The sequence below is a fragment of the Argiope bruennichi genome, chromosome 7 (genome assembly GCF_947563725.1).
Source record: "Argiope bruennichi chromosome 7, qqArgBrue1.1, whole genome shotgun sequence".
Lineage (NCBI taxonomy): Eukaryota > Metazoa > Arthropoda > Arachnida > Araneae > Araneidae > Argiope > Argiope bruennichi.
In genome coordinates this window covers 7,488,809-7,516,654 of record NC_079157.1, presented here as the reverse complement: position 1 = coordinate 7,516,654, position 27,846 = coordinate 7,488,809, and the positions used below count along the sequence as shown (strand labels likewise).

Genomic DNA, 27,846 nt, shown 5'->3' with positions numbered 1-27,846 from the left:
TGCAGGTGGAGCCTTCGGAGCAGGAGGTGAGAAATATTTTTAACATCTTTAGAACACAAATATAGGTCAGGTCAAGACAATTGTACACTCTATTTTGAGGCGGTCTGTAAATTGGAATCCTCGGAACACCTCCCGTCTTCTTATGCTGCTCTATAAAAATGCTTCATTCATTTTACAAACGACAATATTTCATTAGCAGATTCCTTTCGAACAGTGTTTTACGTTTTAACTCTTTCCTCAAGCACTCTTTTAAAATATAAAACTGCTATAAATACAAAACGCTTCTATCTCGCATGAAGTGTCATTTATGCAAATACACAGGACGAAATGATTAAGAACATGATCAGAAAATTAAGAAACCCCTTATGGATTAACAGTTTCAAATGAAGCATTTCGAAAAAAATACATGGTACTGAGCAAGAACCAATAAACTACATGGTTTTGTTGTCAATTAAAGACATTAAACTGAGTCATCATTTCTGTGTACATTCCACTACTGCATAGCATTTTCCATCGAAAATGTGTGACACGACGAAATAACCTGGCAATGTTTTCAAATTCATGCTCTTCTCGGAGAGCCTCTTTTATTCTATTTCTAGTCGATTATTTTAAAATAATTTCTCTTCCATCACACATTTATTTACTACCTCCAGAATGACTCACTTCCAAACCAGAAACATTGCTTTTCTGCCACAGTTAACACTGAAAAATTGCTTTTGCAGCATAAAAATTATTCCGAGGAAAGAATGCTGTAATGTCACCGAGGTGTTTCCAACAAACGTATAGCTTTCCGACATGAAAATGTATGCGCCTCCTTTCCTTGGCTAACTATTATTACCTGTCCCTCCGATCTATTTTCTTAAATGGAACGATTTCTATAATAAATACCGCCTCCGGATTTTGTGCTTGCGAAAATTTCCGCCATATTATCAATCACTAATTTATTTTTTGATGTCACTTTGAATTGCTGTTATAAATACAACTCAAAATTCATGCCTAAATATTTAAAGATTTTTCTATTTCAATAATCGTTTCAAACGCATATCATTAATTCGAATATTTTAATAGACATCCTAATCCTGAAGAAACGTGCTACTTTAGCAGGCACAAAGTTTATTGAGAAAGTATTTCAAGTAATTTCATACACCCAGATGAACACAAGTTATGGCAAACCTACAACGAAATATATTTGCAGTCACTCAATCTACTATTACTTTAAATGCCGTTAAGAATATCCATTCCAAAGAAATCCTTGATTGAGCATTCAAGTACATTTGTCATGTTTTTTTCATAGGAGGAGCTGGTGCACCAGGAGGACCTGGAGGTCCAGGTGGACCAGACGGCCCTGGAGGTCCAGGTGGATTTGGCGGAGGAACAGGAATCGGCGGTGGTCTTGGACCAGGAGCTGGAGGTGCTGGACCGTCTGGAGGTGCTGGTGGAACAGGTCCGGTATCTGTCTCTTCTACTGTAAGCGTCGGTGGTGCTGGCGGACCAGGCGCAGGTGGACCAGGAGCAGGTGGAGCAGGAGCTGGTGGTGTGGGAACTGGAGGATTTGGAGGTCCAGGTGGATTCGGTGGACCGGGCGGTCCTGGAGGACCAGGCGGCCCAGGAGGAGCAGGCGGAGGCGCCGGCGGCGCTGGCGGATTGTACGGACCTGGAGGTGCTGGAGGATTGTACGGTCCTGGAGGATTATACGGACCTGGAGGAGCTGGTGCACCTGGAGTTCCCGGAGCGCCAGGAGCTCCGGGTAGAGCAGGAGGTATCGGAGGTATATCCGGAGCTGGTGGTGTCGGACCTGGTGGAGTCTCTGGAGGTGCTGGCGGAGGAGGTGTATCAGTTACAGAATCAGTTACTGTTGGTGGAGCCGGAGGAGCAGGAGCTGGTGGAATCGGTGGACCATCAGGTCTGGGAGGAGCCGGAGCAACTGGTGGATTCGGTGGTGCTGGAGGACCTGGTGGACCTGGAGGACCCGGTGGACCAGGAGGATTTGGTGGTGTAGGCGGAGGAGCAGGAGCCGGTGGTGTCGGACCTGGCGGAATCTCTGGAGGTGCTGGCGGTGCTGGCGGATCAGGTGTAACAGTTGTAGAGTCAGTTACTGTTGGTGGAGCCGGAGGACCAGGAGCTGGTGGTGTCGGTCCAGGAGGTGTCGGATCTGGAGGAGTTGGACCGGGAGGTATTTACGGACCAGGAGGAGCTGGAGGACTCTACGGACCGGATGCAGGTGGAGCCTTCGGCGCAGGAGGTGAGAAATATTTTTAACATCTTTAGAACACAAATATAGGTCAGGTCAAGACAATTGTACACTCTATTTTGAGGCGGTCTGTAAATTGGAATCCTCGGAACACCTCCCGTCTTCTTATGCTGCTCTATAAAAATGCTTCATTCATTTTATAAACGACAATATTTCATTAGCAGATTCCTTTCGAACAGTGTTTTACGTTTTAACTCTTTCCTCAAACACTCTTTTAAAATATAAAACTGCTATAAATACAAAACGCTTCTATCTCGCATGAAGTGTCATTTATGCAAATACACAGGACGAAATGATTAAGAACATGATCAGAAAATTAAGAAACCCCTTATGGATTAACAGTTTCAAATGAAGCATTTCGAAAAAAATACATGGTACCGAGCAAGAACCAATAAACTACATGGTTTTGTTGTCAATTAAATACATTAAACTGAGTCATCATTTCTGTGTACATTCCACTACTGCATCGCATTTTCCATCGAAAATGTGTGACACGACGAAATAACCTGGCAATGGTTTCAAATTCATGCTCTTCTCGGAGAACCTCTTTTATTCTATTTCTTGTCGATTATTTTAAAATAATTTCTCTTCCATCACACATTTATTTACTACCTCCAGAATGACTCACTTCCAAACCAGAAACATTGCTTTTCTGCCACAGTTAACACTGAAAAATTGCTTTTGCATCATAAAAATTATTCCGAGGAAAGAATGCTGTAATGTCACCGAGGTGTTTCCAACAAACGTATAGCTTTCCGACATGAAAATGTATGCGCCTCCTTTCCTTGGCTAACTATTATTACCTGTCCCTCCGACCCCGTTTTCTTAAATGGAACGATTTCTATAATAAATGCCGCCTCCGGATTTTGTGCTTGCGAAAATTTCACCCTTATTATCAATCACTAATTTACTTTTTGATGTCACTTTGAATTGCTATTATAAATACAACTCAAAATTCATGCCTAAATATTTAAAGATTTTTCTATTTCAATAATCGTTTCAAACGCATATCATTAATTCGAATATTTTAATAGACATCCTAATCCTGAAGAAACGTGCTACTTTAGCAGGCACAAAGTTTATTGAGAAAGTATTTCAAGTAATTTCATACACCCAGATGAACACAAGTTATGGCAAACCTACAACGAAATATATTTGCAGTCACTCAATCTACTATTACTTTAAATGCCGTTAAGAATATCCATTCCAAAGAAATCCTTGATTGAGCATTCAAGTACATTTGTCATGTTTTTTTCATAGGAAGAGCTGGTGCACCAGGAGGACCTGGAGGTCCAGGTGGACCAGGCGGCCCTGGAGGTCCAGGTGGATTTGGCGGAGGAACAGGAATCGGCGGTGGTGTTGGACCAGGAGCTGGAGGTGCTGGACCGTCTGGAGGTGCTGGTGGAACAGGTCCGGTATCTGTCTCTTCTACTGTAAGTGTCGGTGGTGCTGGCGGACCAGGCGCAGGTGGACCAGGAGCAGGTGGAGCTGGAGCTGGTGGTGTGGGAACTGGAGGATTTGGAGGTCCAGGTGGATTCGGTGGACCGGGCGGTCCTGGAGGACAAGGTGGCCCAGGAGGAGCAGGCGGAGGCGCCGGCGGCGCTGGCGGATTGTACTGACCAGGAGGTGCTGGAGGATTGTACGGACCTGGAGGTGCTGGAGGATTGTACGGTCCTGGAGGATTGTACGGTCCTGGAGGATTATACGGACCTGGAGGAGCTGGTGCACCTGGAGTTCCCGGAGCGCCAGGAGCTCCGGGTAGAGCAGAAGGTATCGGAGGTATATCCGGAGCTAGTGGTGTCGGACCTGGTGGAGTCTCTGGAGGTGCTGGCGGAGGAGGTGTATCAGTTACAGAATCAGTTACTGTTGGTGGAGCCGGAGGAGCAGGAGCAGGAGCTGGTGGAATCGGTGGACCATCAGGTCTGGGAGGAGCCGGAGCAACTGGTGGATTCGGTGGTGCTGGAGGACCTGGTGGACCTGGAGGACCCGGTGGACCAGGAGGATTTGGTGGTGTAGGCGGAGGAGCAGGAGCCGGTGGTGTCGGACCTGGCGGAATCTCTGGAGGTGCTGGCGGTGCTGGCGGATCAGGTGTAACAGTTGTAGAGTCAGTTACTGTTGGTGGAGCCGGAGGACCAGGAGCTGGTGGTGTCGGTCCAGGAGGTGTCGGATCTGGAGGAGTTGGACCGGGAGGTATTTACGGACCAGGAGGAGCTGGAGGACTCTACGGACCGGGTGCAGGTGGAGCCTTCGGAGCAGGAGGTGAGAAATATTTTTAACATCTTTAGAACACAAATATAGGTCAGGTCAAGACAATTGTACACTCTATTTTGAGGCGGTCTGTAAATTGGAATCCTCGGAACACCTCCCGTCTTCTTATGCTGCTCTATAAAAATGCTTCATTCATTTTACAAACGACAATATTTCATTAGCAGATTCCTTTCGAACAGTGTTTTACGTTTTAACTCTTTCCTCAAACACTCTTTTAAAATATAAAACTGCTATAAATACAAAACGCTTCTATCTCGCATGAAGTGTCATTTATGCAAATACACAGGACGAAATGATTAAGAACATGATCAGAAAATTAAGAAACCCCTTATGGATTCACAGTTTCAAATAAACCATTTCGAAAAAAATACATTTTACTGAGCAAGAACCAATAAACTACATGGTTTTGTTGTCAATTAAAGACATTAAACTGAGTCATCATTTCTGTGTACATTCCATTACTGCATAGCATTTTCCATCGAAAATGTGTGACACGACGAAATAACCTGGCAATGTTTTCAAATTCATGATCTTTTCGGAGAACCTCTTTTATTCTATTTCTAGTCGATTATTTTAAAATAATTTCTCTTCCATCACACATTTATTTACTACCTCCAGAATGACTCACTTCCAAACCAGAAACATTGCTTTTCTGCCACAGTTAACACTGAAAAATTGCTTTTGCATCATAAAAATTTTTCCGAGGAAAGAATGCTGTAATGTCACCGAGGTGTTTCCAACAAACGTATAGATTTCCGTCATGAAAATGTATGCGCCTCCTTTCCTTGGCTAACTATTATTACCTGTCCCTCCGACCCCTTTTTCTTAAATGGAACGATTTCTATAATAAATACCGCCTCCGGATTTTGTGCTTGCGAAAATTTCCGCCATATTATCAATCACTAATTTACTTTTTGATGTCACTTTGAATTGCTATTATAAATACAACTCAAAATTCATGCCTAAATATTTAAAGATTTTTCTATTTCAATAATCGTTTCAAACGCATATCATTAATTCGAATATTTTAATAGACATCCTAATCCTGAAGAAACGTGCTACTTTAGCAGGCACAAAGTTTATTGAGAAAGTATTTCAAGTAATTTCATACACCCAGATGAACACAAGTTATGGCAAACCTACAACGAAATATATTTGCAGTCACTCAATCTACTATTACTTTAAATGCCGTTAAGAATATCCATTCCAAAGAAATCCTTGATTGAGCATTCAAGTACATTTGTCATGTTTTTTTCATAGGAGGAGCTGGTGCACCAGGAGGACCTGGAGGTCCAGGTGGACCAGGCGGCCCTGGAGGTCCAGGTGGATTTGGCGGAGGAACAGGAATCGGCGGTGGTGTTGGACCAGGAGCTGGAGGTGCTGGACTGTCTGGAGGTGCTGGTGGAACAGGTCCGGTATCTGTCTCTTCTACTGTAAGCGTCGGTGGTGCTGGCGGACCAGGCGCAGGTGGACCAGGAGCAGGTGGAGCAGGAGCTGGTGGTGTGGGAACTGGAGGATTTGGAGGTCCAGGTGGATTCGGTGGACCGGGCGGTCCTGGAGGATCAGGCGGCCCAGGAGGAGCAGGCGGAGGCGCCGGCGGCGCTGGCGGATTGTACGGACCTGGAGGTGCTGGAGGATTGTACGGTCCTGGAGGATTATACGGACCTGGAGGAGCTGGTGCACCTGGAGTTCCCGGAGCGCCAGGAGCTCCGGGTAGAGCAGGCGGTATCGGAGGTATATCCGGAGCTGGTGGTGTCGGGCCTGGTGGAGTCTCTGGAGGTGCTGGCGGAGGAGGTGTATCAGTTACAGAATCAGTTACTGTTGGTGGAGCCGGAGGAGCAGGAGCAGGAGCTGGTGGAATCGGTGGACCATCAGGTCTGGGAGGAGCCGGAGCAACTGGTGGATTCGGTGGTGCTGGAGGACCTGGTGGACCTGGAGGACCCGGTGGACCAGGAGGATTTGGAGGTGTAGGCGGAGGAGCAGGAGCCGGTGGTGTCGGACCTGGCGGAATCTCTGGAGGTGCTGGCGGTGCTGGCGGATCAGGTGTAACAGTTGTAGAGTCAGTTACTGTTGGTGGAGCCGGAGGACCAGGAGCTGGTGGTGTCGGTCCAGGAGGTGTCGGATCTGGAGGAGTTGGACCGGGAGGTATTTACGGACCAGGAGGAGCTAGAGGACTCTACGGACCGGATGCAGGTGGAGCCTTCGGAGCAGGAGGTGAGAAATATTTTTAACATCTTTAGAACACAAATATAGGTCAGGTCAAGACAATTGTACACTCTATTTTGAGGCGGTCTGTAAATTGGAATCCTCGGAACACCTCCCGTCTTCTTATGCTGCTCTATAAAAATGCTTCATTCATTTTACAAACGACAATATTTCATTAGCAGATTCCTTTCGAACAGTGTTTTACGTTTTAACTCTTTCCTCAAACACTCTTTTAAAATATAAAACTGCTATAAATACAAAACGCTTCTATCTCGCATGAAGTGTCATTTATGCAAATACACAGGACGAAATGATTAAGAACATGATCAGAAAATTAAGAAACCCCTTATGGATTAACAGTTTCAATTGAAGCTTTTCGAAAAAAATACATGGTACCGAGCAAGAACCAATAAACTACATGGTTTTGTTGTCAATTAAAGACATTAAACTGAGTCATCATTTCTGTGTACATTCCACTACTGCATCGCATTTTCCATCGAAAATGTGTGACACGACGAAATAACCTGGCAATGGTTTCAAATTCATGCTCTTCTCGGAGAACCTCTTTAATTCTATTTCTAGTCGATTATTTTAAAATAATTTCTCTTCCATCACACATTTATTTACTACCTCCAGAATGACTCACTTCCAAACCAGAAACATTGCTTTTCTGCCACAGTTAACACTGAAAAATTGCTTTTGCATCATAAAAATTATTCCGAGGAAAGAATGCTGTAATGTCACCGAGGTGTTTCCAACAAACGTATAGATTTCCGACATGAAAATGTATGCGCCTCCTTTCCTTGGCTAACTATTATTACCTGTCCCTCCGACCTCTTTTTCTTAAATGGAACGATTTCTATAATAAATACCGCCTCCGGATTTTGTGCTTGCGAAAATTTCCGCCATATTATCAATCACTAATTTACTTTTTGATGTCACTTTGAATTGCTATTATAAATACAACTCAAAATTCATGCCTAAATATTTAAAGATTTTTCTATTTCAATAATCGTTTCAAACGCATATCATTAATTCGAATATTTTAATAGACATCCTAATCCTGAAGAAACGTGCTACTTTAGCAGGCACAAAGTTTATTGAGAAAGTATTTCAAGTAATTTCATACACCCAGATGAACACAAGTTATGGCAAACCTACAACGAAATATATTTGCAGTCACTCAATCTACTATTACTTTAAATGCCGTTAAGAATATCCATTCCAAAGAAATCCTTGATTGAGCATTCAAGTACATTTGTCATGTTTTTTTCATAGGAGGAGCTGGTGCACCAGGAGGACCTGGAGGTCCAGGTGGACCAGGCGGCCCTGGAGGTCCAGGTGAATTTGGCGGAGGAGCAGGAATCGGCGGTGGTGTTGGACCAGGAGCTGGAGGTGTTGGACCGTCTGGAGGTGCTGGTGGAACAGGTCCGGTATCTGTCTCTTCTACTGTAAGTGTCGGTGGTGCTGGCGGACCAGGCGCAGGTGGAGCAGGAGCTGGTGGTGTGGGAACTGGAGGATTTGGAGGTCCAGGTGGATTCGGTGGACCGGGCGGTCCTGGAGGATCAGGCGGCCCAGGAGGAGCAGGCGGAGGCGCCGGCGGCGCTGGCGGATTGTACGGACCTGGAGGTGCTGGAGGATTGTACGGTCCTGGAGGATTATACGGACCTGGAGGAGCTGGTGCACCTGGAGTTCCCGGAGCGCCAGGAGCTCCGGGTAGAGCAGGCGGTATCGGAGGTATATCCGGAGCTGGTGGTGTCGGACCTGGTGGAGTCTCTGGAGGTGCTGGCGGAGGAGGTGTATCAGTTACAGAATCAGTTACTGTTGGTGGAGCCGGAGGAGCAGGAGCAGGAGCTGGTGGAATCGGTGGACCATCAGGTCTGGGAGGAGCCGGAGCAACTGGTGGATTCGGTGGTGCTGGAGGACCTGGTGGACCTGGAGGACCCGGTGGACCAGGAGGATTTGGAGGTGTAGGCGGAGGAGCAGGAGCCGGTGGTGTCGGACCTGGCGGAATCTCTGGAGGTGCTGGCGGTGCTGGCGGATCAGGTGTAACAGTTGTAGAGTCAGTTACTGTTGGTGGAGCCGGAGGACCAGGAGCTGGTGGTGTCGGTCCAGGAGGTGTCGGATCTGGAGGAGTTGGACCGGGAGGTATTTACGGACCAGGAGGAGCTGGAGGACTCTACGGACCGGATGCAGGTGGAGCCTTCGGAGCAGGAGGTGAGAAATATTTTTAACATCTTTAGAACACAAATATAGGTCAGGTCAAGACAATTGTACACTCTATTTTGAGGCGGTCTGTAAATTGGAATCCTCGGAACACCTCCCGTCTTCTTATGCTGCTCTATAAAAATGCTTCATTCATTTTACAAACGACAATATTTCATTAGCAGATTCCTTTCGAACAGTGTTTTACGTTTTAACTCTTTCCTCAAACACTCTTTTAAAATATAAAACTGCTATAAATACAAAACGCTTCTATCTCGCATGAAGTGTCATTTATGCAAATACACAGGACGAAATGATTAAGAACATGATCAGAAAATTAAGAAACCCCTTATGGATTAACAGTTTCAATTGAAGCTTTTCGAAAAAAATACATGGTACCGAGCAAGAACCAATAAACTACATGGTTTTGTTGTCAATTAAAGACATTAAACTGAGTCATCATTTCTGTGTACATTCCACTACTGCATCGCATTTTCCATCGAAAATGTGTGACACGACGAAATAACCTGGCAATGGTTTCAAATTCATGCTCTTCTCGGAGAACCTCTTTTATTCTATTTCTTGTCGATTATTTTAAAATAATTTCTCTTCCATCACACATTTATTTACTACCTCCAGAATGACTCACTTCCAAACCAGAAACATTGCTTTTCTGCCACAGTTAACACTGAAAAATTGCTTTTGCATCATAAAAATTATTCCGAGGAAAGAATGCTGTAATGTCACCGAGGTGTTTCCAACAAACGTATAGATTTCCGACATGAAAATGTATGCGCCTCCTTTCCTTGGCTAACTATTATTACCTGTCCCTCCGACCTCTTTTTCTTAAATGGAACGATTTCTATAATAAATACCGCCTCCGGATTTTGTGCTTGCGAAAATTTCCGCCATATTATCAATCACTAATTTACTTTTTGATGTCACTTTGAATTGCTATTATAAATACAACTCAAAATTCATGCCTAAATATTTAAAGATTTTTCTATTTCAATAATCGTTTCAAACGCATATCATTAATTCGAATATTTTAATAGACATCCTAATCCTGAAGAAACGTGCTACTTTAGCAGGCACAAAGTTTATTGAGAAAGTATTTCAAGTAATTTCATACACCCAGATGAACACAAGTTATGGCAAACCTACAACGAAATATATTTGCAGTCACTCAATCTACTATTACTTTAAATGCCGTTAAGAATATCCATTCCAATGAAATCCTTGATTGAGCATTCAAGTACATTTGTCATGTTTTTTTCATAGGAGGAGCTGGTGCACCAGGAGGACCTGGAGGTCCAGGTGGATTTGGCGGAGGAGCAGGAATCGGCGGTGGTGTTGGACCAGGAGCTGGGGGTGCTGGACCGTCTGGAGGTGCTGGTGGAACAGGTCCGGTATCTGTCTCTTCTATTGTAAGTGTCGGTGGTGCTGGCGGACCAGGCGCAGGTGGACCAGGAGCAGGTGGAGCAGGAGCTGGTGGTGTGGGAACTGGAGGATTTGGAGGTCCAGGTGGATTCGGTGGACCGGGCGGTCCTGGAGGACCAGGCGGCCCAGGAGGAGCAGGCGGACGCGCCGGCGGCGCTGGCGGATTGTACGGACCTGGAGGTGCTGGAGGATTGTACGGTCCTGGAGGACTATACGGACCTGGAGGAGCTGGTGCACCTGGAGTTCCCGGAGCGCCAGGAGCTCCGGGTAGAGCAGGAGGTATCGGAGGTATATCCGGAGCTGGTGGTGTCGGACCTGGTGGAGTCTCTGGAGGTGCTGGCGGAGGAGGTGTATCAGTTACAGAATCAGTTACTGTTGGTGGAGCCGGAGGAGCAGGAGCAGGAGCTGGTGGAATCGGTGGACCATCAGGTCTGGGAGGAGCCGGAGCAACTGGTGGATTCGGTGGTGCTGGAGGACCTGGTGGACCTGGAGGACCCGGTGGACCAGGAGGATTTGGAGGTGTAGGCGGAGGAGCAGGAGCCGGTGGTGTCGGACCTGGCGGAATCTCTGGAGGTGCTGGCGGTGCTGGCGGATCAGGTGTAACAGTTGTAGAGTCAGTTACTGTTGGTGGAGCCGGAGGACCAGGAGCTGGTTTTGTCGGTCCAGGAGGTGTCGGATCTGGAGGAGTTGGACCGGGAGGTATTTACGGACCAGGAGGAGCTGGAGGACTCTACGGACCGGGTGCAGGTGGAGCCTTCGGAGCAGGAGGTGAGAAATATTTTTAACATCTTTAGAACACAAATATAGGTCAGGTCAAGACAATTGTACACTCTATTTTGAGGCGGTCTGTAAATTGGAATCCTCGGAACACCTCCCGTCTTCTTATGCTGCTCTATAAAAATGCTTCATTCATTTTACAAACGACAATATTTCATTAGCAGATTCCTTTCGAACAGTGTTTTACGTTTTAACTCTTTCCTCAAACACTCTTTTAAAATATAAAACTGCTATAAATACAAAACGCTTCTATCTCGCATGAAGTGTCATTTATGCAAATACACAGGACGAAATGATTAAGAACATGATCAGAAAATTATGAAACCCCTTATGGATTAACAGTTTCAAATGAAGCATTTCGAAAAAAATACATGGTACCGAGCAAGAACCAATAAACTACATGGTTTTGTTGCCAATTAAAGACATTAACCTGAGTCATCATTTCTGTGTACATTCCACTACTGCATCGCATTTTCCATCGAAAATGTGTGACACGACGAAATAACCTGGCAATGGTTTCAAATTCATGCTCTTCTCGGATAACCTCTTTTATTCTATTTCTAGTCGATTATTTTAAAGTAATTTCTCTTCCATCACACATTTATTTACTACCTCCAGAATGACTCACTTCCAAACCAGAAATATTGCTTTTCTGTCACAGTTAACACTGAAAAATTGCTTTTGCATCATATAAATTATTCCGAGGAAAGAATGCTGTAATGTCACCGAGGTGTTTCCAACAAACGTATAGCTTTCCGACATGAAAATGTATGCGCCTCCTTTCCTTGGCTAACTATTATTACCTGTCCCTCCGACCCCTTTTTCTTAAATGGAACGATTTCTATAATAAATACCGCCTCCGGATTTTGTGCTTGCCAAAATTTCCGCCATATTATCAATCACTAATTTACTTTTTGATGTCACTTTGAATTGCTATTATAAATACAACTCAAAATTCATGCCTAAATATTTAAAGATTTTTCTATTTCAATAATCGTTTCAAACGCATATCATTAATTCGAATATTTTAATAGACATCCTAATCCTGAAGAAACGTGCTACTTTAGCAGGCACAAAGTTTATTGAGAAAGTATTTCAAGTAATTTCATACACCCAGATGAACACAAGTTATGGCAAACCTACAACGAAATATATTTGCAGTCACTCAATCTACTATTACTTTAAATGCCGTTAAGAATATCCATTCCAAAGAAATCCTTGATTGAGCATTCAAGTACATTTGTCATGTTTTTTTCATAGAAGGAGCTGGTGCACCAGGAGGACCTGGAGGTCCAGGTGGACCAGGCGGCCCTGGAGGTCCAGGTGGATTTGGCGGAGGAGCAGGAATCGGCGGTGGTGTTGGACCAGGAGCTGGAGGTGCTGGACCGTCTGGAGGTGCTGGTGGAACAGGTCCGGTATCTGTCTCTTCTACTGTAAGTGTCGGTGGTGCTGGCGGACCAGGCGCAGGTGGAGCAGGAGCTGGTGGTGTGGGAACTGGAGGATTTGGAGGTCTAGGTGGATTCGGTGGACCGGGCGGTCCTGGAGGACCAGGCGGCCCAGGAGGAGCAGGCGGAGGCGCCGGCGGCGCTGGCGGATTGTACGGACCTGGAGGTGCTGGAGGATTGTACGGACCTGGAGGTGCTGGAGGATTGTACGGTCCTGGAGGATTATATGGACCTGGAGGAGCTGGTGCACCTGGAGTTCCCGGTGCGCCAGGAGCTCCGGGTAGAGCAGGAGGTATCGGAGGTATATCCGGAGCTGGTGTTGTCGGACCTGGTGGAGTCTCTGGAGGTGCTGGCGGAGGAGGTGTATCAGTTACAGAATCAGTTACTGTTGGTGGAGCCGGAGGAGCAGGAGCAGGAACTGGTGGAATCGGTGGACCATCAGGTCTGGGAGGAGCCGGAGCAACTGGTGGATTCGGTGGTGCTGGAGGACCTGGTGGACCTGGAGGACCCGGTGGACCAGGAGGATTTGGAGGTGTAGGCGGAGGAGCAGGAGCCGGTGGTGTCGGACCTGGCGGAATCTCTGGAGGTGCTGGCGGTGCTGGCGGATCAGGTGTAACAGTTGTAGAGTCAGTTACTGTTGGTGGAGCCGGAGGACCAGGAGCTGGTGGTGTCGGTCCAGGAGGTGTCGGATCTGGAGGAGTTGGATCGGGAGGTATTTACGGACCAGAAGGAGCTGGAGGACTCTACGGCCCGGGTGCAGGTGGAGCCTTCGGAGCAGGAGGTGAGAAATATTTTTAACATCTTTAGAACACAAATATAGGTCAGGTCAAGACAATTGTACACTCTATTTTGAGGCGGTCTGTAAATTGGAATCCTCGGAAAACCTCCCGTCTTCTTATGCTGCTCTATAAAAATGCTTCATTCATTTTACAAACGACAATATTTCATTAGCAGATTCCTTTCGAACAGTGTTTTACGTTTTAACTCTTTCCTCAAACACTCTTTTAAAATATAAAACTGCTATAAATACAAAACGCTTCTATCTCGCATTAAGTGTCATGTATGCAAATACACAGGACCAAATGATTAAGAACATGATCAGAAAATTAAGAACCCCCTTATGGATTAACAGTTTCAAATGAAGCATTTCGAAAAAAATACATAGTACCGAGCAAGAACCAATAAACTGCATGGTTTTGTTGTCAATTAAAGACATTAAACTGAGTCATCATTTCTGTGTACATTACACTACTGCATCGCATTTTCCATCGAAAATGTGTGACACAGCGAAATAACCTGGCAATGTTTTCAAATTCATGCTCTTCTCGGAGAACCTCTTTTATTCTATTTCTAGTCGATTATTTTAAAATAATTTCTCTTCCATCACACATTTATTTACTGCCTCCAGAATGACTCACTTCCAAACCAGAAACATTGCTTTTCTGCCACAGTTAACACTGAAAAATTTGTTTTTGCATCATAAAAATTATTCCGAGGAAAGAATGCTGTAATGTCACCGAGGTGTTTCCAACAAACGTATAGCTTTCCGACATGAAAATGTATGCGCCTCCTTTCCTTGGCTAACTATTATTACCTGTCTCTCCGACCCCTTTTTCTTAAATGGAACGATTTCTATAATAAATACCGCCTCCGGAATTTGTGCTTGCGAAAATTTCCGCCATATTATCAATCACTAATTTACTTTTTGATGTCACTTTGAATTGCTATTATAAATACAACTCAAAATTCATGCCTAAATATTTAAAGATTTTTCTATTTCAATAATCGTTTCAAACGCATATCATTAATTCGAATATTTTAATAGACATCCTAATCCTGAAGAAACGTGCTACTTTAGCAGGCACAAAGTTTATTGAGAAAGTATTTCAAGTAATTTCATACACCCAGATGAACACAAGTTATGGCAAACCTACAACGAAATATATTTGCAGTCACTCAATCTACTATTACTTTAAATGCCGTTAAGAATATCCATTCCAAAGAAATCCTTGATTGAGCATTCAAGTACATTTGTCATGTTTTTTTCATAGGAGGAGCTGGTGCACCAGGAGGACCTGGAGGTCAGGGTGGATTTGGCGGAGGAGCAGGAATCGGCGGTGGTGTTGGACCAGGAGCTGGGGGTGCTGGACCGTCTGGAGGTGCTGGTGGAACAGGTCCGGTATCTGTCTCTTCTACTGTAAGTGTCGGTGGTGCTGGCGGACCAGGCGCAGGTGGAGCAGGAGCTGGTGGTGTGGGAACTGGAGGATTTGGAGGTCTAGGTGGATTCGGTGGACCGGGCGGTCCTGGAGGACCAGGCGGCCCAGGAGGAGCAGGCGGAGGCGCCGGCGGCGCTGGCGGATTGTACGGACCTGGAGGTGCTGGAGGATTGTACGGACCTGGAGGTGCTGGAGGATTGTACGGTCCTGGAGGATTATATGGACCTGGAGGAGCTGGTGCACCTGGAGTTCCCGGTGCGCCAGGAGCTCCGGGTAGAGCAGGAGGTATCGGAGGTATATCCGGAGCTGGTGTTGTCGGACCTGGTGGAGTCTCTGGAGGTGCTGGCGGAGGAGGTGTATCAGTTACAGAATCAGTTACTGTTGGTGGAGCCGGAGGAGCAGGAGCAGGAACTGGTGGAATCGGTGGACCATCAGGTCTGGGAGGAGCCGGAGCAACTGGTGGATTCGGTGGTGCTGGAGGACCTGGTGGACCTGGAGGACCCGGTGGACCAGGAGGATTTGGAGGTGTAGGCGGAGGAGCAGGAGCCGGTGGTGTCGGACCTGGCGGAATCTCTGGAGGTGCTGGCGGTCCTGGCGGATCAGGTGTAACAGTTGTAGAGTCAGTTACTGTTGGTGGAGCCGGAGGACCAGGAGCTGGTGGTGTCGGTCCAGGAGGTGTCGGATCTGGAGGAGTTGGATCGGGAGGTATTTACGGACCAGAAGGAGCTGGAGGACTCTACGGCCCGGGTGCAGGTGGAGCCTTCGGAGCAGGAGGTGAGAAATATTTTTAACATCTTTAGAACACAAATATAGGTCAGGTCAAGACAATTGTACACTCTATTTTGAGGCGGTCTGTAAATTGGAATCCTCGGAAAACCTCCCGTCTTCTTATGCTGCTCTATAAAAATGCTTCATTCATTTTACAAACGACAATATTTCATTAGCAGATTCCTTTCGAACAGTGTTTTACGTTTTAACTCTTTCCTCAAACACTCTTTTAAAATATAAAACTGCTATAAATACAAAACGCTTCTATCTCGCATTAAGTGTCATGTATGCAAATACACAGGACCAAATGATTAAGAACATGATCAGAAAATTAAGAACCCCCTTATGGATTAACAGTTTCAAATGAAGCATTTCGAAAAAAATACATAGTACCGAGCAAGAACCAATAAACTGCATGGTTTTGTTGTCAATTAAAGACATTAACCTGAGTCATCATTTCTGTGTACATTCCACTACTGCATCGCATTTTCCATCGAAAATGTGTGACACGACGAAATAACCTGGCAATGGTTTCAAATTCATGCTCTTCTCGGATAACCTCTTTTATTCTATTTCTAGTCGATTATTTTAAAGTAATTTCTCTTCCATCACACATTTATTTACTACCTCCAGAATGACTCACTTCCAAACCAGAAATATTGCTTTTCTGTCACAGTTAACACTGAAAAATTGCTTTTGCATCATATAAATTATTCCGAGGAAAGAATGCTGTAATGTCACCGAGGTGTTTCCAACAAACGTATAGCTTTCCGACATGAAAATGTATGCGCCTCCTTTCCTTGGCTAACTATTATTACCTGTCCCTCCGACCCCTTTTTCTTAAATGGAACGATTTCTATAATAAATACCGCCTCCGGATTTTGTGCTTGCCAAAATTTCCGCCATATTATCAATCACTAATTTACTTTTTGATGTCACTTTGAATTGCTATTATAAATACAACTCAAAATTCATGCCTAAATATTTAAAGATTTTTCTATTTCAATAATCGTTTCAAACGCATATCATTAATTCGAATATTTTAATAGACATCCTAATCCTGAAGAAACGTGCTACTTTAGCAGGCACAAAGTTTATTGAGAAAGTATTTCAAGTAATTTCATACACCCAGATGAACACAAGTTATGGCAAACCTACAACGAAATATATTTGCAGTCACTCAATCTACTATTACTTTAAATGCCGTTAAGAATATCCATTCCAAAGAAATCCTTGATTGAGCATTCAAGTACATTTGTCATGTTTTTTTCATAGAAGGAGCTGGTGCACCAGGAGGACCTGGAGGTCCAGGTGGACCAGGCGGCCCTGGAGGTCCAGGTGGATTTGGCGGAGGAGCAGGAATCGGCGGTGGTGTTGGACCAGGAGCTGGAGGTGCTGGACCGTCTGGAGGTGCTGGTGGAACAGGTCCGGTATCTGTCTCTTCTACTGTAAGTGTCGGTGGTGCTGGCGGACCAGGCGCAGGTGGAGCAGGAGCTGGTGGTGTGGGAACTGGAGGATTTGGAGGTCTAGGTGGATTCGGTGGACCGGGCGGTCCTGGAGGACCAGGCGGCCCAGGAGGAGCAGGCGGAGGCGCCGGCGGCGCTGGCGGATTGTACGGACCTGGAGGTGCTGGAGGATTGTACGGACCTGGAGGTGCTGGAGGATTGTACGGTCCTGGAGGATTATATGGACCTGGAGGAGCTGGTGCACCTGGAGTTCCCGGTGCGCCAGGAGCTCCGGGTAGAGCAGGAGGTATCGGAGGTATATCCGGAGCTGGTGTTGTCGGACCTGGTGGAGTCTCTGGAGGTGCTGGCGGAGGAGGTGTATCAGTTACAGAATCAGTTACTGTTGGTGGAGCCGGAGGAGCAGGAGCAGGAACTGGTGGAATCGGTGGACCATCAGGTCTGGGAGGAGCCGGAGCAACTGGTGGATTCGGTGGTGCTGGAGGACCTGGTGGACCTGGAGGACCCGGTGGACCAGGAGGATTTGGAGGTGTAGGCGGAGGAGCAGGAGCCGGTGGTGTCGGACCTGGCGGAATCTCTGGAGGTGCTGGCGGTGCTGGCGGATCAGGTGTAACAGTTGTAGAGTCAGTTACTGTTGGTGGAGCCGGAGGACCAGGAGCTGGTGGTGTCGGTCCAGGAGGTGTCGGATCTGGAGGAGTTGGATCGGGAGGTATTTACGGACCAGAAGGAGCTGGAGGACTCTACGGCCCGGGTGCAGGTGGAGCCTTCGGAGCAGGAGGTGAGAAATATTTTTAACATCTTTAGAACACAAATATAGGTCAGGTCAAGACAATTGTACACTCTATTTTGAGGCGGTCTGTAAATTGGAATCCTCGGAAAACCTCCCGTCTTCTTATGCTGCTCTATAAAAATGCTTCATTCATTTTACAAACGACAATATTTCATTAGCAGATTCCTTTCGAACAGTGTTTTACGTTTTAACTCTTTCCTCAAACACTCTTTTAAAATATAAAACTGCTATAAATACAAAACGCTTCTATCTCGCATTAAGTGTCATGTATGCAAATACACAGGACCAAATGATTAAGAACATGATCAGAAAATTAAGAACCCCCTTATGGATTAACAGTTTCAAATGAAGCATTTCGAAAAAAATACATAGTACCGAGCAAGAACCAATAAACTGCATGGTTTTGTTGTCAATTAAAGACATTAAACTGAGTCATCATTTCTGTGTACATTACACTACTGCATCGCATTTTCCATCGAAAATGTGTGACACAGCGAAATAACCTGGCAATGTTTTCAAATTCATGCTCTTCTCGGAGAACCTCTTTTATTCTATTTCTAGTCGATTATTTTAAAATAATTTCTCTTCCATCACACATTTATTTACTGCCTCCAGAATGACTCACTTCCAAACCAGAAACATTGCTTTTCTGCCACAGTTAACACTGAAAAATTTGTTTTTGCATCATAAAAATTATTCCGAGGAAAGAATGCTGTAATGTCACCGAGGTGTTTCCAACAAACGTATAGCTTTCCGACATGAAAATGTATGCGCCTCCTTTCCTTGGCTAACTATTATTACCTGTCTCTCCGACCCCTTTTTCTTAAATGGAACGATTTCTATAATAAATACCGCCTCCGGAATTTGTGCTTGCGAAAATTTCCGCCATATTATCAATCACTAATTTACTTTTTGATGTCACTTTGAATTGCTATTATAAATACAACTCAAAATTCATGCCTAAATATTTAAAGATTTTTCTATTTCAATAATCGTTTCAAACGCATATCATTAATTCGAATATTTTAATAGACATCCTAATCCTGAAGAAACGTGCTACTTTAGCAGGCACAAAGTTTATTGAGAAAGTATTTCAAGTAATTTCATACACCCAGATGAACACAAGTTATGGCAAACCTACAACGAAATATATTTGCAGTCACTCAATCTACTATTACTTTAAATGCCGTTAAGAATATCCATTCCAAAGAAATCCTTGATTGAGCATTCAAGTACATTTGTCATGTTTTTTTCATAGGAGGAGCTGGTGCACCAGGAGGACCTGGAGGTCAGGGTGGATTTGGCGGAGGAGCAGGAATCGGCGGTGGTGTTGGACCAGGAGCTGGGGGTGCTGGACCGTCTGGAGGTGCTGGTGGAACAGGTCCGGTATCTGTCTCTTCTACTGTAAGTGTCGGTGGTGCTGGCGGACCAGGCGCAGGTGGACCAGGAGCAGGTGGAGCAGGAGCTGGTGGTGTGGGAACTGGAGGATTTGGAGGTTCAGGTGGATTCGGTGGACCGGGCGGTCCTGGAGGACCAGGCGGCCCAGGAGGAGCAGGCGGAGGCGCCGGCGGCGCTGGCGGATTGTACGGACCTGGAGGTGCTGGAGGATTGTACGGTCCTGGAGGATTATACGGACCTGGAGGAGCTGGCGCACCTGGAGCTCCCGGAGCTCCGGGTAGAGCAGGAGGTATCGGAGGTATATCCGGAGCTGGTGGTGTCGGACCTGGTGGAGTCTCTGGAGGTGCTGGCGGAGGAGGTGTATCAGTTACAGAATCAGTTACTGTTGGTGGAGCCGGAGGAGCAGGAGCAGGAGCTGGTGGAATCGGTGGACCATCAGGTCTGGGAGGAGCCGGAGCAACTGGTGGATTCGGTGGTGCTGGAGGACCTGGTGGACCTGGAGGACCCGGTGGACCAGGAGGATTTGGAGGTGTAGGCGGAGGAGCAGGAGCCGGTGGTGTCGGACCTGGCGGAATCTCTGGAGGTGCTGGCGGTGCTGGCGGATCAGGTGTAACAGTTGTAGAGTCAGTTACTGTTGGTGGAGCCGGAGGACCAGGAGCTGGTGGTGTCGGTCCAGGAGGTGTCGGATCTGGAGGAGTTGGACCGGGAGGTATTTACGGACCAGGAGGAGCTGGAGGACTCTACGGACCGGGTGCAGGTGGAGCCTTCGGAGCAGGAGGTGAGAAATATTTTTAACATCTTTAGAACACAAATATAGGTCAGGTCAAGACAATTGTACACTCTATTTTGAGGTGGTCTGTAAATTGGAATCCTCGGAACACCTCCCGTCTTCTTATGCTGCTCTATAAAAATGCTTCATTCATTTTACAAACGACAATATTTTATTAGCAGATTCCTTTGAACAGTGTTTTACGTTTTAACTCTTTCCTCAAACACTCTTTTAAAATATAAAACTGCTATAAATACAAAACGCTTCTATCTCGCATGAAGTGTCATTTATGCAAATACACAGGACGAAATGATTAAGAACATGATCAGAAAATTAAGAAACCCCTAATGGATTAACAGTTTCAAATGAAGCTTTTCGAAAAAAATACATGGTACCGAGCAAGAACCAATAAACTACATGGTTTTGTTGTCAATTAAAGACATTAAACTGAGTCATCATTTCTGTGTACATTCCACTACTGCATCGCATTTTCCATCGAAAATGTGTGACACGACGAAATAACCTGGCAATGGTTTCAAATTCATGCTCTTCTCGGAGAACCTCTTTTATTCTATTTCTAGTCGATTATTTTAAAATAATTTCTCTTCCATCACACATTTATTTACTACCTCCAGAATGACTCACTTCCAAACCAGAAACATTGCTTTTCTGCCACAGTTAACACTGAAAAATTGCTTTTGCATCATAAAAATTATTCCGAGGAAAGAATGCTGTAATGTCACCGAGGTGTTTCCAACAAACGTATAGATTTCCGACATGAAAATGTATGCGCCTCCTTTCCTTGGCTAACTATTATTACCTGTCCCTCCGACCTCTTTTTCTTAAATGGAACGATTTCTATAATAAATACCGCCTCCGGATTTTGTGCTTGCGAAAATTTCCGCCATATTATCAATCACTAATTTACTTTTTGATGTCACTTTGAATTGCTATTATAAATACAACTCAAAATTCATGCCTAAATATTTAAAGATTTTTCTATTTCAATAATCGTTTCAAACGCATATCATTAATTCGAATATTTTAATAGACATCCTAATCCTGAAGAAACGTGCTACTTTAGCAGGCACAAAGTTTATTGAGAAAGTATTTCAAGTAATTTCATACACCCAGATGAACACAAGTTATGGCAAACCTACAACGAAATATATTTGCAGTCACTCAATCTACTATTACTTTAAATGCCGTTAAGAATATCCATTCCAAAGAAATCCTTGATTGAGCATTCAAGTACATTTGTCATGTTTTTTTCATAGGAGGAGCTGGTGCACCAGGAGGACCTGGAGGTCCAGGTGGACTAGGCGGCCCTGGAGGTCCAGGTGGATTTGGCGGAGGAGCAGGAATCGGCGGTGGTGTTGGACCAGGAGCTGGAGGTGCTGGACCGTCTGGAGGTGCTGGTGGAACAGGTCCGGTATCTGTCTCTTCTACTGTAAGTGTCGGTGGTGCTGGCGGACCAGGCGCAGGTGGACCAGGAGCAGGTTGAGCAGGAGCTGGTGGTGTGGGAACTGTAGGATTTGGAGGTCCAGGTGGATTCGGTGGACCGGGCGGTCCTGGAGGACAAGGCGGCCCAGGAGGAGCAGGCGGAGGCGCCGGCGGCGCTGGCGGATTGTACGGACCTGGAGGTGCTGGAGGATTGTACGGTCCTGGAGGATTATACGGACCTGGAGGAGCTGGTGCACCTGGAGTTCCCGGAGCGCCAGGAGCTCCGGGTAGAGCAGGAGGTATCGGAGGTATATCCGGAGCTGGTGGTGTCGGACCTGGTGGAGTCTCTGGAGGTGCTGGCGGAGGAGGTGTATCAGTTACAGAATCAGTTACTGTTGGTGGAGCCGGAGGAGCAGGAGCAGGAGCTGGTGGAATCGGTGGACCATCAGGTCTGGGAGGAGCCGGAGCAACTGGTGGATTCGGTGGTGCTGGAGGACCTGGTGGACCTGGAGGACCCGGTGGACCAGGAGGATTTGGAGGTGTAGGCGGAGGAGCAGGAGCCGGTGGTGTCGGACCTGGCGGAATCTCTGGAGGTGCTGGCGGTGCTGGCGGATCAGGTGTAACAGTTGTAGAGTCAGTTACTGTTGGTGGAGCCGGAGGACCAGGAGCTGGTGGTGTCGGTCCAGGAGTTGTCGGATCTGGAGGAGTTGGACCGGGAGGTATTTACGGACCAGGAGGAGCTGGAGGACTCTACGGACCGGGTGCAGGTGGAGCCTTCGGAGCAGGAGGTGAGAAATATTTTTAACATCTTTAGAACACAAATATAGGTCAGGTCAAGACAATTGTACACTCTATTTTGAGGCGGTCTGTAAATTGGAATCCTCGGAACACCTCCCGTCTTCTTATGCTGCTCTATAAAAATGCTTCATTCATTTTACAAACGACAATATTTCATTAGCAGATTCCTTTCGAACAGTGTTTTACGTTTTAACTCTTTCCTCAAACACTCTTTTAAAATATAAAACTGCTATAAATACAAAACGCTTCTATCTCGCATGAAGTGTCATTTATGCAAATACACAGGACGAAATGATTAAGAACATGATCAGAAAATTAAGAAACCCCTTATGGATTAACAGTTTCAAATGAAGCTTTTCGAAAAAAATACATGGTACCGAGCAAGAACCAATAAACTACATGGTTTTGTTGTCAATTAAAGACATTAAACTGAGTCATCATTTCTGTGTACATTCCACTACTGCATCGCATTTTCCATCGAAAATGTGTGACACGACGAAATAACCTGGCAATGGTTTCAAATTCATGCTCTTCTCGGAGAACCTCTTTTATTCTATTTCTAGTCGATTATTTTAAAATAATTTCTCTTCCATCACACATTTATTTACTACCTCCAGAATGACTCACTTCCAAACCAGAAACATTGCTTTTCTGCCACAGTTAACACTGAAAAATTGCTTTTGCATCATAAAAATTATTCCGAGGAAAGAATGCTGTAATGTCACCGAGGTGTTTCCAACAAACGTATAACTTTCCGACATGAAAATGTATGCGCCTCCTTTCCTTGGCTCACTATTATTACCTGTCCCTCCGACCCCTTTTTCTTAAATGGAACGATTTCTATAATAAATACCGCCTCCGGATTTTGTGCTTGCGAAAATTTCCGCCATATTATCAATCACTAATTTACTTTTTGATGTCACTTTGAATTGCTATTATAAATACAACTCAAAATTCATGCCTAAATATTTAAAGATTTTTCTATTTCAATAATCGTTTCAAACGCATATCATTAATTCGAATATTTTAATAGACATCCTAATCCTGAAGAAACGTGCTACTTTAGCAGGCACAAAATTTATTGAGAAAGTATTTCAAGTAATTTCATACACCCAGATGAACACAAGCTATGGCAAACCTACAACGAAATATATTTGCAGTCACTCAATCTACTATTACTTTAAATGCCGTTAAGAATATCCATTCCAAAGAAATCCTTGATTGAGCATTCAAGTACATTTGTCATGTTTTTTTCATAGGAGGAGCTGGTGCACCAGGAGGACCTGGAGGTCCAAGTGGACCAGGCGGCCCTGGAGGTCCAGGTGGATTTGGCGGAGGAGCAGGAATCGGCGGTGGTGTTGGACCAGGAGCTGGGGGTGCTGGACCGTCTGGAGGTGCTGGTGGAACAGGTCCGGTATCTGTCTCTTCTACTGTAAGTGTCGGTGGTGCTGGCGGACCAGGCGCAGGTGGACCAGGAGCAGGTGGAGCAGGAGCTGGTGGTGTGGGAACTGGAGGATTTGGAGGTTCAGGTGGATTCGGCGGACCGGGCGGTCCTGGAGGACCAGGCGGCCCAGAAGGAGCAGGCGGAGGCGCCGGCGGCGCTGGCGGATTGTACGGACCTGGAGGTGCTGGAGGATTGTACGGTCCTGGAGGATTATACGGACCAGGAGGAGCTGGTGAACCTGGAGTTCCCGGAGCGCCAGGAGCTCCGGGTAGAGCAGGAGGTATCGGAGGTATATCCGGAGCTGGTGGTGTCGGACCTGGTGGAGTCTCTGCAGGTGCTGGCGGAGGAGGTGTATCAGTTACAGAATCAGTTACTGTTGGTGGAGCCGGAGGAGCAGGAGCAGGAGCTGGTGGAATCGGTGGACCATCAGGTCTGGGAGGAGCCGGAGCAACTGGTGGATTCGGTGGTGCTGGAGGACCTGGAGGACCTGGAGGACCCGGTGGACCAGGAGGATTTGGAGGTGTAGGCGGAGGAGCAGGAGCCGGTCGTGTCGGACCTGGCGGAATCTCTGGAGGTGCTGGCGGATCAGGTGTAACAGTTGTAGAGTCAGTTACTGTTGGTGGAGCCGGAGGACCAGGAGCTGGTGGTGTCGGTCCAGGAGGTGTCGGATCTGGAGGAGTTGGACCGGGAGGTATTTACGGACCAGGAGGAGCTGGAGGACTCTACGGACCGGGTGCAGGTGGAGCCTTCGGAGCAGGAGGTGAGAAATATTTTTAACATCTTTAGAACACAAATATAGGTCAGGTCAAGACAATTGTACACTCTATTTTGAGGTGGTCTGTAAATTGGAATCCTCGGAACACCTCCCGTCTTCTTATGCTGCTCTATAAAAATGCTTCATTCATTTTACAAACGACAATATTTCATTAGCAGATTCCTTTCGAACAGTGTTTTACGTTTTAACTCTTTCCTCAAACACTCTTTTAAAATATAAAACTGCTATAAATACAAAACGCTTCTATCTCGCATGAAGTGTCATGTATGCAAATACACAGGACCAAATGATTAAGAACATGATCAGAAAATTAAGAACCCCCTTATGGATTAACAGTTTCAAATGAAGCATTTCGAAAAAAATACATAGTACCGAGCAAGAACCAATAAACTGCATGGTTTTGTTGTCAATTAAAGACATTAAACTGAGTCATCATTTCTGTGTACATTCCACTACTGCATCACATTTTCCATCGAAAATGTGTGACACAGCGAAATAACCTGGCAATGTTTTCAAATTCATGCTCTTCTCGGAGAACCTCTTTTATTCTATTTCTAGTCGATTATTTTAAAATAATTTCTCTTCCATCACACATTTATTTACTACCTCCAGAATGACTCACTTCCAAATCAGAAACATTGCTTTTCTGCCACAGTTAACACTGAAAAATTGCTTTTGTATCTAAAAATTATTCCGAGGAAAGAATGCTGTAATGTCACCGAGGTGTTTCCAACAAACGTATAGCTTTCCGACATGAAAATGTATGCGCCTCCTGTCCTTGGCTAACTATTATTCCCTGTCCCTCCGACTCCTTTTTCTTAAATGGAACGATTTCTATAATAAATACCGCCTCCGGATATTGTACTTGCGAAAATTTCCGCCGTATTATCAATCACTAATTTACTTTTTGATGTCACTTTGAATTGCTATTATAAATACAACTCAAAATGCATGCCTAAATATTTAAAGATTTTTCTATTTCAATAATCGTTTCAAACGCATATCATTATTTCGAATATTTTAATAGACATCCTAATCCTGAAGAAACGTGCTACTTTTGCAGGCACAAAGTTTATTGAGAAAGTATTTCAAGTAATTTCATATACCCAGATGAACACAAGTTATGGCAAAACTACAACGAAATATATTTGCATCTACTATTACTTTAAATGCCGTTAAGAATATCCATTCCAAAGAAATCATTGATTGAGCATTCAAGTACATTTGTCATGTTTTTTTCATAGGAGGAGCTGGTGCACCAGGAGGACCTGGAGGTCCAGGTGGACCAGGCGGCCCTGGAGGTCCAGGTGGATTTGGCGGAGGATCAGGAATCGGCGGTGGTGTTGGACCAGGAGCTGGAGGTGTTGGACCGACTGGAGGTGCTGGTGGAGCAGGTCCGGTATCTGTCTCTTCATCAGTTACTGTCGGTGGAGGCCTGTCTACAGGTGGTGTTTTACCTGCCGCTAGTTATGCTCCTTCGACAAGTGGATATGCAAGATTACCAAATTTGGTTAATAGTATTAAGAGTTCTATGCAGGGAGGAGGATTTAATTATCAGAATTTTGGAAATATGCTTTCGCAGTATGCCACAGGTTCTGGTTCTTGCAACTATTATGATTTAAATCTTTTGATGGATGCCCTTTTGGCAGCGCTTCACACCCTCAGCTACCAGGGAGCTTCTTATGTCCCTTCATATCCGTCGCCATCTGCGATGTCAGCTTACTCGCAATACGTTCGAAGATGCTTCTGAATGTGATCCAGTTTTCGTGATGCGTCTAATCGGCTTTAACTTTTTCTACATTACTACAAAAAATAATTGCTTTGTGATTTAATTGCATATGTTTTCAAATAATTAATAATTTTATAAGAGAATAAAATATTATTTTAAAAGCAACAAAATAGAGTGTCTTAATTTCTGCCGTCGTTTTTGTTTGCCTATTTTATTTATTGTGCTTTTATATTAGGGAGCACTTTTATGTAATTTACTATTAAAACACTCTTTTCAGTTTCAAATATGAAATCATGAAATTTATAAGCACATTTAGCAATTGTTCTGTTTCAGGATGATTAGATTTATAAATTGGAAGCAACTTTAGAAGTCTTTTGTAATTTGTAAACTAAATATCTTAATGTTGTAATATTAACTGTCGAATTTTTTGGTAATTAATTCTACCTCTTAAAGTAATGAAACAAATAATGTGTTTACAAAATATTTTGTAATATATTTAAAAATCGTATACATTCATCAGCTTCTACATTTTAATGCATATGCCAACGGATATTCGCTTATGACTGGCATTATTTGAATGAGATAGCTTATTAGAAGTTATTTCTAAGCAGATACAATGTTTAAGTATGAAAATTGTATCTGCTGAGATACAATTCAATACAATACAATACAAAATTTCTTTTTTTTAGAAATTAAATTAAGAATTCTTAAAAAATACATTTTTAACATTAGACTATGAAAAACTGAAAGTTCACTTATTTTCTAGTCTTGGTTCAGAATTATAAATTTCAGCCAGTTTTACATTCTGTTACTTTTAAGTTCACTTTTAGACAGCGAGAGTGGAAGGAAAGAATTTCATTGAATTAATCGATAAACTTAATCAAATTCTAAAAAAATGTCAAAATAATGAGAATACTCATTGTATAAATTTCAAAATGCTGGGAAGTGGATCGAAAATTGATTACAAAATTAAAACCAGATTAACAAGTATAGAACATGTTAAATAAAATTACACAAAAGCAATATCAGATGCTCGCATTTTCAAATGTTGTAATATGTTTTATATTTAAAAGATCAAGCAAAATCTTCAGGGGAACAGTGACGCATATGTGTGTATTGATTTTTCACTAAATTAAATTAATTTTTGTGGGATTGAATAATTTAAACTTGATGAGGGAAACGTTACTCTTAATTTGTTTCCTTTTCATGATTTACGTAATAGTTGGCAATAAAGCAAAAAGTTACAATCTATACTTATAATAAAGCTCAATGTATGTGTGTTGGCGCTCAACAAGCCAGACCGTTTGATATACAGCTACAAAATTTGGACCATGCATACTTTAGAGGTCGGAAATGTGCACCTCGGAGCTCTTTTTTTAAATTTTTAATTAAAATTTCAATTAATTAAAAATTAAGCAAAATTTGGCACTTTTACGCTATAACTTCCTAAAATATTACAGCACAAAATTTATTTTACATCATGTTGAAGATCAAAAATAATCTTTTCAATGATATTTATGTTTTAACCAATTAATTAAATTTCTGTTTTTAAATAATTTTTTAAAAAAATTACATTACTAATATAAATGTGAAAGTTTGGATAAATGGATGGATGTTTGTTACTCAATAACGCCAGAATGCCTAAACGGAGTTGGATGAAAT

The 27,846-nt window shown here is 44.3% G+C and overlaps 3 protein-coding genes across 3 annotated transcripts; all 3 read left to right on the top strand.

Annotated features, from left to right (window-relative positions):
* Nucleotides 1-1,151: 1,151 nt before the first annotated feature.
* On the top strand, nucleotides 1,152-3,870 carry LOC129975032 (PE-PGRS family protein PE_PGRS16-like). Its single transcript, XM_056087896.1, has 3 exons — nucleotides 1,152-1,161; nucleotides 1,295-2,242; nucleotides 3,512-3,870. The coding sequence occupies exons 1-3, from the start codon at nucleotides 1,152-1,154 to the stop codon at nucleotides 3,868-3,870; spliced, it is 1,317 nt and encodes a 438-aa protein (XP_055943871.1).
* Nucleotides 3,871-21,506, top strand: LOC129975990 (uncharacterized PE-PGRS family protein PE_PGRS54-like; the record flags this gene model as incomplete). Its single annotated transcript, XM_056089311.1, has 9 exons — nucleotides 3,871-4,510; nucleotides 5,780-6,733; nucleotides 8,003-8,941; nucleotides 10,211-11,137; nucleotides 12,407-13,372; nucleotides 14,643-15,581; nucleotides 16,851-17,816; nucleotides 19,087-20,004; nucleotides 21,273-21,506. Coding segments are annotated over 9 exons (7,476 nt in total), but the record flags the coding sequence as incomplete, so codon positions are not given.
* On the top strand, nucleotides 21,500-26,370 carry LOC129975031 (uncharacterized PE-PGRS family protein PE_PGRS54-like; the record flags this gene model as incomplete). Its single annotated transcript, XM_056087895.1, has 3 exons — nucleotides 21,500-22,226; nucleotides 23,496-24,440; nucleotides 25,700-26,370. Coding segments are annotated over 3 exons (2,178 nt in total), but the record flags the coding sequence as incomplete, so codon positions are not given.
* Between the last annotated feature and the right edge of the window lie 1,476 nt (nucleotides 26,371-27,846).